Below are 10578 nucleotides of genomic sequence, written 5' to 3'. Positions count from 1 at the left end.
GTTATCAGTAACATGACTTCGGGCTCCAGCATTCTTGGAGAGCCTTTATCAAAAAGCAAACATTCAAAACAAGGACATTCAGAAGTCTGGTTACAAGGAATTTGCCACAATATTGCTGTTAAATTGAAAAAACGGAATCGGCATGTGAACGAGAGAGGAAGACTGGCCTTGCATGTCACGCTTCTGACTGTGAGCTGACGTGTGTGGCAGCTCTTTTAGTCCAGTGTTTAAATCCTGACGGCACAGTTCTAGAGCTCTAAAGCCTTTTTTTCCACAGCTCCCTCTGCACAGAAAGCCCAAATTGAGCCATTCAGTGTCTTGATCACCTTGTGCTTTCTCAGAGCAGCCAGAGTGAATGAGGGTGCTACCCAGCATGCTTTGCAGGCCTTGCTAACCCAGGTAGAGACTAGGAAAGTGCATTAGCCCTGGACAAATCTTTGAAAGCACCTCATTTTCTGGATTGTCTGAGAAGTTCTTAACCATTCCCAGCCCCTAGGAAAAGTGCATCACACATGGAGAGTCTTGGGAGGCCTGTTCATGTGTTTCACTGCCTTAAATGGTCTGCATGGCAAGGGAAGAGCCCCAATCAACAGACTTTAGCATGTGAGAAAGTATGTGTTAAAGCACTATTGCAGAACCAGCAGTCTGCTGAACCCTCAGAAGCTTATCAGGCTTGTGCAGGGACATGAGTTTCTGGGACGCAGCCACGATCCCAGGAAAGAGCTTAGTTTTTCCATGTGCAGGTGTTGACTATATTGGAAAGCAATTAATTCTGACTGTGAGATGTTAAAACTATCCCCCAAAAGCTAACTTGCAGAATGTTGTTTATGATCAGCTTCAAGGAGGATCTAGGTGGCCTCAGTTCTGGTTTTGAAAATGCCAGGAAAGAGAGGAATTAAGGATTCTTTATAATTTGGAAAGGAAAATAAAGAGGCCACCTGTGAGGGAAATGCAGAGTTTGTGATGATTTGTCTCTGTTCTGCTCTGCTCTAGGAGAGTTCTCTGCCTCAGAGACCTCCCTCACAGACATCCAGGAGCAAAGAAGGCAGCCCATGCCAGACCCAGGTCTTATGCCCTTGCCTGATTCTGCCTCTGATCTGGACTGGTCAAACTTGGTAGATGCTGCCAAAGCCTTTGAGGGTAAGTATTCAGAATGCAATAGTGAAGAAGTATCCTACTGCAGACTTCACTAGCAGTATCTTCCTTTATTCTCATAATTTTTTCCACTTCTTTGCTTTGTATCTACTTTGAAGTCCAACTTCTTTCGAAATTGCGAACATCTCAGCAGCCTAACATTTGTTTGTCTGTAATATTCACATGCTGCTACTTTATATTAGAGTTCTGCTGCACTAGAAGTTAGCTGCATTTCTGTAAAACTGACTACTTGTCATTAATGCAGACCAGCCGCACGCATCGCAGCCTGTATGGAAAAACATCTGGCATGAAAGTGCAGAGTGAAGCCAAGCAGTGGGGGGGGAAAGGAGCATGAACACACTAATGGCTGCGTACTGCATGAGAGAGACATTTCTGTATTCCAGCTGAGACGTGTTGCCAAAGTAATTTGGGAAATCTGCCTTGCTGGCACATGCCTTTCCATTGCCATTCTCCCCTCAGCCTCCTTCCAGCCACATGGACTTATGATACTTTCCATCTCTTTCACAAATACTGAACTGAAGAGAAGCGTAAGTTGGCAAGATGCAGTGGAATTCTAAAGAAACACAGAAGATTTTTAGGCCACTGTGTAACCACTCCTATAACCTCGTGAAAAAAGCTTTCTAAATACATTGAACAAAAGAACCTTTTCCTAATTTCTACATAAGACCATTCTCTCATGGGATTGACTTAACTGATCCTCGCTCTTTTGGATGCTGCATCACTTAGACACCAAGAATGCTGATCCCAGAAGCCTGGGAAGTTATCTTCTTTCTGCTTCTCCTTTGGCAGTTCTACAGTGACAGCAGTACAAGTAATTAGTGCACAATATGCCCACGGTAGCGCCTGTATTAGTCAATGATGAAAACATATGCTCTGCTACATGGATTGAACACATTTGCCCTTCAGCTCTAGAGGACAGAGATCCAGTTCTATCTTAGTTCACAAGGAGAGGCAAATTTGTTGTGGAGAGTTGCACAAATAGGGAGTAGAAACAGACTGATATTTTAATGTAATGTACTGTGGTTGGCAAGATCAGTAGAAGAGATCCCTTTCTTTACTTGTTTATAATATACCAAACTCTAGTTAACAGCATTATTCCCTCTGTTTATAGGCTTTGAAATCATTCTTAGTGTCTTAAAAGTTTGAATAAACGTGGTGAAAGCTGTTTAACAGTCCTTTGTCTGCCCATGGAACAGGTATATTGTGGGCAGCATTTTGCTAGGTTTCTTTCTCACCACTCCACCAAGGTGCTTCACACCTGACTTAGAAACTCTGTGTGGTCTACAAACTCAGTCTATGGCCTCTCTGCTGAGTGCTAGTGAGGGCCTGGCAAATACCAATGAAAATAAATGATTGATGCATCTTGTCATGTTGGACACTTCTTTGCTTAGAAACTTGACAGAAGCCAGTCTGCTTAAGTGCTAACTGCTAGTCACTAACAGCTAAAATGAAAACCCTCACAACCTCTTGCTAAATTCTTAAACCATCCAGTGATCCTGCAGTTCTCATTTTTAAAAAAATGGACATGGCAAAATTCTGTTAAATTTAATGTCAGTTTAGCCTTATTGATCATTGTTCAAGCATCTCATAATTAGGGGTATGTGAAACGGGCCATATTCGATTTGGATTTGGCCCAAATCAGGGACAGTGATTCGATTTGGTCAAATCCAAATATGAAGATTCAGTGCTTATTCAGAGAATCAGCAATTCGGCCATAGACACAGCTTTAAATGTTTTTCTACATACCTCAAGGTACCAACGCAGCTCATGAGCGCTGCGATACTGGGGCGGATAGAGCGTCCCACAGTGCTGCTCCCCCCGCATTGTGCTCGCGGTGAACCCAGAAGTGAACCAGACGTACTTCCAGTCCACTTCTGGGTCTGCCAGGGAGCACACTAGGGGGCCTCCCTGCACCCTCCACCCCGCCCCCCCGGCTCAGCGATTGGCCACGGGGGGGCCCCAGGTGCCCCCCCAGACCCAGGAGACACCAGTTGCCAAGCTGGAGAGGGGGACACTTCTGGAAGTGCTTCTGATCCACTTCCAGGTCTGCTGCTGTGTGTGCTGGGGAGCCCCCGCGCGCCTGTGGGGACCTTCATCCATCCCAGCATCTCAGCATTCATAAGCCCCTCCTACCTAGAGGTATGTAGAAAAAACATTTAAAGCTGCATCTATGTCACAGTCTTTCCAAATCGATTTAGGGGGTTCCAATGTGATTCGGAGAGATTAGAGGGTCTCATGATTTGATTCGGAGATTTGGCACCAAATTGGGCTGAATCTCTGCCAGATCGAATCAGGGACTGAAGCTTCACACAGCCCTACTCATACTATCTATCTCCCAAAACAATGAGATGGGACATGATGTGCTGATTTGTTAAAACTTCCTAAATGAGCAGTCATAAGAAAAAAATGCTGGAGAAGGGAGAAGATGTTTTCATTTTTGTTATGCAAAAATGTGTAATAAAAACTTAGGAATAAATAAAAAAATATATTTAAAAATGATAAAGGTCTGTTTGCATTCCTGTGTAATCTTACAAAGTCATATGGGAACTCTCTTATTTCTAGGGGAAAAAAAGATGTGCCAGGTTACTCAAACTGTGGTTTCTGGAAGCCAGGAAATGGAATCCCATTTTCTTTTTCAGTGCATAGAGGCAGCATGATGTAGGTGTTAGGGCAGCAAGCTGGGAGTTAGGATTTCTGAGTTTTAATTCTCTGTGCTGCTGCTGATTTGCTTTAGCTACCCTTCTGTGCCTCTGTTTACCCCTTTCATGCTGAACACCAGAGATAATTTTGAGTTTTAGTCCTTGAGACCCTCAAATGCAGATGCTATAACCTGTAAGCAAATTATTATTGCATGTATTATTGTTTGTCTGCTTTCTCTCTTTCTTTCTCTCTGTCATTCTCTCTCTCTCTAGTTCAGCGAGCCTCGTTCTTTGCTGCTAGTGATGAAAATCACAGACCAGTGAGTGCTGCCTCCAACAGTGATCAGACTGAGGACCAGCTCACTGGACAGATAAAGCCTTACACAGGGTAGGTTGCTGCAGTGGCTGGTTGGAAGGCTTTTTACACTAAAATCTGGGGCATGGGATGGAGACATGTTTTGCTTTGTAATAAACATCTTAGCTTATGAATTTTTACAAGAAAAATTGGAAGAAGGAAACACTTGAATGCTAAGAATATTTCAGCCTTTGTAAGATAACCTGTTTTTGAAGGTTATTGAAGGTTTGAAAGTCATCTAAAATGTTTAAAGAGCATCCAAAGCCGCATTTTTCTAAGGCACATGTAATTATCATGTAACTAGTAGAGGTAGAGAGAAAGCAAAAAATGAGACCTCAGCTTCTCACAGCTACTCTCCGTTTCATTATTTGATTGTGCTGCATATAGATGTGCATCTGTTCTGGTTGAGACATGCAGTGGACATTGTAAAATAATTGTATATTCACAGTGAGCCCTACTGCACATCCACATGAAGCACTATGTCACAGAAAAGCCTGTAGAAACCCAGCTTAGAGTTGAGTAAAGCATGATTACTAAATCCTGCTAATACCATGTGTGCCTCCTCCTTTCCACAGGAAAGAGTCTCCTCCTACTCTTGCCTCAAAAGTAGACCAGTTAGAAGGTTTACTGAAGATTCTGCAAGAGGATTTAAGGAAGGTAAACACTTATTCTACAGAAAGTGAGTTGGTGGTTGATGTGATGTTGATCAGCCATGCTATCGAGCTTATCACCTTGCCCTCATAACCTAGAAGTCTGAGACACACTCAGCCTTCTTTCAGAAAATGGCATCCTTCCTCTCAGGTAGAAGGTGGGGTAGATATACACCTTATACACTAACTAAATGAGAGATGCATACATTTTCATGAATACTTATGCATCTCTGATTTAGTTTATAACGTGCATCTCTACCCTGCCTTCTGCCCGACTTCAGGCTAACATGGCCAACTACCTCTCTCTTACCTGTTTTCTCACACCATAGTTCAGGATATTTACTAATAAGGTGTTAACAGTAGCTTTTAGGAAGCAGAAGGAAAGATCAGCACATGTGTGTTTTAGTGCTCAAATGCACACCACCATGTCTGTGGCTGTTTTAATGCAGGAAGGATCTTGCTGTGATCAGGCCAGAGATCTCTTTATGCAGCATAGTATTCACAGAAGCATTTCCCACCTCTTTTAGCTAACCTTCAACTTTCACATTGTAGGGGGCTGCATTAACAGCACAGGTTAAAATGAGACCATTTTTAGATGCTTGCTTGGAGAGCAAGCTTACACATTAACATTTATCCTGAAGAAAGGTCAGGAATATGTGTCCAAGGAGAGTGGCAAGGGGAAAGGAAGGAGGTCACCATATACAGCTTGCGGGTCTAGAATTTACTTGTGCCAGCAAAAGGTTTCACCACACTTGAAGCCCTTGCAAAGGAAGAGTGCTAAAACCCTCTGGATGGTTTCTTGCTCATTGAGACAGGTAGGAAACATGACCTGGAATCATCACTGAGTTCTCATGTTCTTCTTCACCCTTCAGGAAAAGGAAGACAAGGCCAATCTTCAGGCTGAAGTGCAGCATTTGCGGGAAGACAATTTACGGTTACAGGAGGAGTCTCAGAATGCAACTGAAAAACTGAAGAAATTCACAGAATGGGTTTTCAACACGATTGATATGAACTGAAGACGGTAAATGGGGAAGGAAGGAAACCATCAGTGCTGAACATTGCCAGTGGGACTTAAGCTTTAATGCCATCTTTACTCATGATGTGAAAGTGTATAGTCACAGCACTTCCCCACCCTTCCTCCTCTAACAGCCCTGTTTTGCATCCTTGCGCTCTCTCTGAACAATTGCAGATCAACAATCAACATCTGCCTTTTGTAGAAAAACAAAAAAGTAAATAATTTTACAAAGGTAAAAGAGAAGGTAACTGCTAAAATGTGAATGTCTTTATTTTTTGCACATTATCTCTTTACCTGTTATGTACAAAATGATTTGGAGGCAGGGCCAGAATTGCTCTGCCCCTTCGCCTCTACTTATTTCCATTAACTCCTTTCTATCTATTTCAGGTAATCTGCTTTTCCTTGCTGCTTTGGCAAATATTATGACACCTAGAAGACTAGAAAGAAATGTTTCTTTTGCTGCTTTTCTTATGTTGGTTTCTGAAGTTTGCCGCAGACAAGGGGATATGAAACAAGGGTTTAGGTGTCTCCTGAATGATTTGCGCTTGACCGCTAGTGCTGCCTTCCCATATGTTATGCAAGACATAGGCCCATAGTGGATGGTACAGTAGAGACTAGAGATTTGAGCCATGGGTGAGACTTATCACATATCTCCTCCTTGCATTAGCATTTCTAGTCACTTTTGTTTCCTGTGGAAACAATGGTTGCCAGTTTACTGTAGGACAGTGCAGTTTGGCTCTTTGACCCGCCAAATTGTGTACCACATTAGGCAGGCTGAAAGAGATTGTGTAACCCACGGTCTCCATCCCTTCCATAGCCTAGAGGGTCCTGTTCTCTGAGCATATACAGTAAGTTCTTGACTAAAGTCCTAAAATATTTAGATTTTTTCAAACCCAAGGCATTTTATTGAACCCCCTTTATGCCATGTCAGTGCTCCTGCCCTGCTGTTCCCCCCGTTTGATTATGAGACTCCCAAATAAGAGCAGGCCCAATCAGTGTTTATAAATCACGTGATTTCCTGTATGCCAGGCCTTCTGGAATTAATTACCCCCCTTTATGTAGAACCATGTAAAGACTAAATGGGAAAAAAAGGTATTTTTAAAAGTATTGGGACAGGGAAAGAATCAATATTTTAACTCTTAGGTCTCTGGAGTCTGGCATTCCCTGTGCTACTACCTAGCATTACACTTCCCATCCTGCTTAATACCAGGAAGCTACTTTTGTTTTCTTTAAAGATGCCATGAACTTGCCATAAGATGTCACCTCTCCAGAAATGCCTTTTTATTTTTTGCATTACAATGCAACTCACACTGATTGCAGCCTGCACAAATACTGCTGCAAGCAGCATGTAGTAATCATCTCTACCCTCCACTATCAACATCCTTCCCATCTAAATATATTTCTTACATAAGAAATATTAAGGAATATTTGTCATTTCAGCCACAGACCTCCCACCCTGTCCCTCCCCCTCTTTCCCCTCTGTCAGATGCTTCTTTAAAAAAAAAAAGTAGGCATATTCTTATCATTAACTTCTCTATGCCTCCTTCACTACATTTTTCCATGCCTTCCATCTCCCTACACATACGCACGTTCTATACTTTAACCTAAAATTTCATTTGTGGTGATAATCCCCATGGAATTCTTCTCTAATGTTTTGTCATGGAAATGGATCCATTGGGAACTGTTTCTGGAATGCTCTTGTAAAGGTTTAGAATGTCCTGGGTTTTTTAATGACTTGTATGAAGGAAATTTGTATAATGCCTGATATTATTTGTAAATGGGAAATATTGCTAACATCTCTGAGCATCCTGAAGTCTTGCTTATTCTCTCTTATTTTTAAATTTGTTTGGTTTTTATTTTATTTTAAAAAAACTGGGACTTGGGGCAGACTATTTATTAGAGTTTTGCAACAGAGTTCTTCTTGTATGAAGCCTCTAAAGGCTACTTGTAAAATTCTGACAATAAAACTCATTTTAAAGGCTCTTCTAAACCACTTGCTGTTGATTTTTATCGGGTGCTATTTTTAACATGTGAGCCCCCTTTCTGTTTTTTCTTACTACACCAATTGCACCATACTCAATCTCATTCTCTAAGCATTTTCTTTTGCCTTCCCTCTGGAGGCTATCACTAGTTATATGCAGGTGTTTCACCATTACATTTTCTATTCCCATTAGCTCTAAGTCACTTCCTCCCTCCCTTATTTAGAGAAATCCTTTGTTTCTCTTGCAAAGGACATTTTTTCTTATCTTTAAGTTGGTCCCTTTACTTTGACGTCACCCTACTGATAGGAAAGTTTCTTCACCTACTAGCACAACTGGTAGGCCAAAGGTGGGGGGAGTATTTCAGTGAATGTTGTCCTGAAAAAACAGATTGCAAGATATTTTTTTTCTTAATTTTGGTCCAACCTCAGCGTCACCCAGTTGGTCATGTCTCCCCGCAGTAAATGATCTTTCCATTCACTGTCTTGCTTATTTACTAATTGTATTTCTAAAGATTTCACGTGCCTCTGAATATTGTACATCCAGGAGCTTGTGGAACACAGTCCATTTTCTGCACTTCTTGAAAGACTGAAGGATGTGCTTTTCTCTGTGGGCAACCTCCTCCACTGGTTATTAGGGGTAGAGAACCTGAGCCTGACTTATCCACCCACTGGGTGGGCTAGTACTGCTGAAGGCACTAACTCACAGCAGGCTTTCCATTCCCTGAGAGCAAGGACTAGATTGTACCCAGCCCCTGAGCAGGAACTCTATGTAAAGAGTCATTGCCTTTCCTCCATGTTTATTGTTTACTGTGCTGCACTGAGCTAATAAGCTCCTCACTGTGCAGTTACTGTTTTGATCAAGGTTTTCTCATTTATTCAGGCAGTTGTATTTATACCTATATAGCAAAACATGGCTCCCACCCCCAATTCAGAATTGTTCCATGCTATGTTCCTGCAGAGAAGCATATACCTAGTATCAGGGCTGGCACAGCAGCTGCTGGGCAGATGGTACTTCTAATATCCAAAGGAGATTCCTTGCCTCATCAGTTTTCAGCACACAAAGGAGCTAATCCATCAATGCTCAAGGACTGACTCTTGCATCTTCCCTACCCTTCAGTTGCAAGGCAATCAGTACCAGTGAACAGCAGCTATGCACAGGACTCACACCTAATGGGTAAGGAAGGAAGGCGTTCTTCTAACTTTCACATTCAACTCAGTGTCTACTCCTTCCCCTCCCTATCCTTGTGCTATAGTCCTTGCATTTACCTCCCCACTCTAAGGCAGTTTGCTCCATGTGACTGAGCATTTGGTCCCCCAGCTGCTCTGCCTCCTAGGCACTCAGCATCCAGCACCGCAAGAATTACTGCAGTGCCGATTCTGACAACCAGATGGCTGAGGAATCCAAATGAGCATCATGGAGCCCAGGAGAGAGAAATGTGATGGCTTGAAGCAGATAATTAAAGTATGAGACTCAGCCCCTCACCTGTTTGTGAGAAAAGACTTGAATCAAAAACAAAGCCAGTGTACATTTGCTCTAAGGATGGTGTTATGGGTTACCTTTAAACCAGGCACTTAAAACAGGAGTATCCACACATTAAAAGGTGTTAAACTGTGCTAAGAACCATCTAAGTATTTTAAAGTTGCACCACTTCAGACAAGGGCTCTCTCCGAGCCGTTCCACCCAGCTTGAGCTAGGGTATTATTAGTCTGCTCCACAGAGATAAAGCAACCAATTTGTGGTCATCTAGCATCCCAAGATGCACAGCTCCCAGCCCCTCTACTCCTGACAAACTTTTCACACCCCCAAGCTCTGGTCCCAGGGGATAGTACTGGCCCCAAGCCAAACCCCCTATCCTGACCATAGTGGGTATGATCCTAGCCCACATGGTGTGAGATCCAAGGGCTCCAGGAGACCCAAGCTGGGGTCCAGGCACTCTCAGAGCAAAGCCTTTGCCCCACATTCAGGTGGCACTTTCCTAGCCAGGAGAATTTGGAGGTAGGGGGAGGGCATGACTTCCCTCCCCAGCCTCCCACATTCCTGGAGGAGGAAGAGGAAAGCGCTGCCTAGTGCTGAGTGCAGCAAGAGCCTGGGGCCCAAGGAGGCAGGCTTCCTTAGGCTTCATGCTTTTGCCGTGCTTAACCCCTGGGGCTCTACCCCCAGAGAAGGGATAGAGTCCTGCCTCCTGGACATGTCACTAGAGGGTCTGGCGAACAGGGACAAGACACGGTTGTGCAGGTCAGAGGTGGCATGAAGACTTACCTTGCAACTGTTCTGAAACTGTTCTATCTTGAACCCTGCCTGACATCTCACAGATGTAGAATGGTTTAAAGGCAAACTGCAATGGCATACTGAGACTCCCGTCAGAAAGGGATGCTGCCTCCCTGGGACACTGAGGACAAATCTTGTCGGTGGGGAGTTGAGGGGTGGAGTCACCAGCAGGTGAGACACTGACCTCATAGAAATGAGGCAAATCAATGACAGCTGAGTGGAACTTGGATGATCACCAAGGCAAAGGGTCAATAGATGACAGAAGTTACCTGCATGGCAGGACTGAGTTCAGGCCTGCCCTAACAGGTATATAGTAAAGATGCTACTGTACTAGACATCTCAGCTGTTGGCTTTCCTGCCTGACTCATGCTCATTTGTGTATGCAAGCCAGGGTATGGGTACAACACTGTGGTGCAGACCTGCTCATAGGCTCCAGGCCTGCAAGGGGGCACCTGGAAAAGGATAATAAAACCATTTATGCTGTGTACAAGAGCCGGCTGCTTTCAGGAAAGGA

General features: G+C 43.5%; 1 protein-coding gene across 3 annotated transcripts in view; it reads left to right on the top strand.

Moving 5' to 3' along the window:
- The window catches only part of SIPA1L1 (signal induced proliferation associated 1 like 1), a 355154-nt gene extending 347350 nt beyond the window's left edge, over positions 1-7804 (top strand). Inside the window, exons 20-23 of one of the 3 annotated variants that reach the window (XM_019519134.1) lie at positions 994-1140; positions 4068-4182; positions 4725-4806; positions 5672-7804. In XM_019519134.1, coding sequence (XP_019374679.1) covers positions 994-1140; positions 4068-4182; positions 4725-4806; positions 5672-5815 — 488 coding nt within the window. In that variant the 3' untranslated portion in view covers positions 5816-7804. The remainder of the gene's footprint in view (positions 1-993; positions 1141-4067; positions 4183-4724; positions 4807-5671) is intronic. The other 2 variants (XM_019519136.1, XM_019519135.1) reach the window with 2 other exon arrangements.
- Positions 7805-10578: the final 2774 nt, after the last annotated feature.

The sequence above is a fragment of the Gavialis gangeticus genome, unplaced genomic scaffold, assembly GCF_001723915.1.
Source record: "Gavialis gangeticus isolate Ggan-Ray unplaced genomic scaffold, GavGan_comp1, whole genome shotgun sequence".
NCBI lineage: Eukaryota > Metazoa > Chordata > Crocodylia > Gavialidae > Gavialis > Gavialis gangeticus.
The sequence above is the reverse complement of the archived record's forward strand: the minus strand, read 5'-3'. Positions and strand labels throughout refer to the sequence as shown.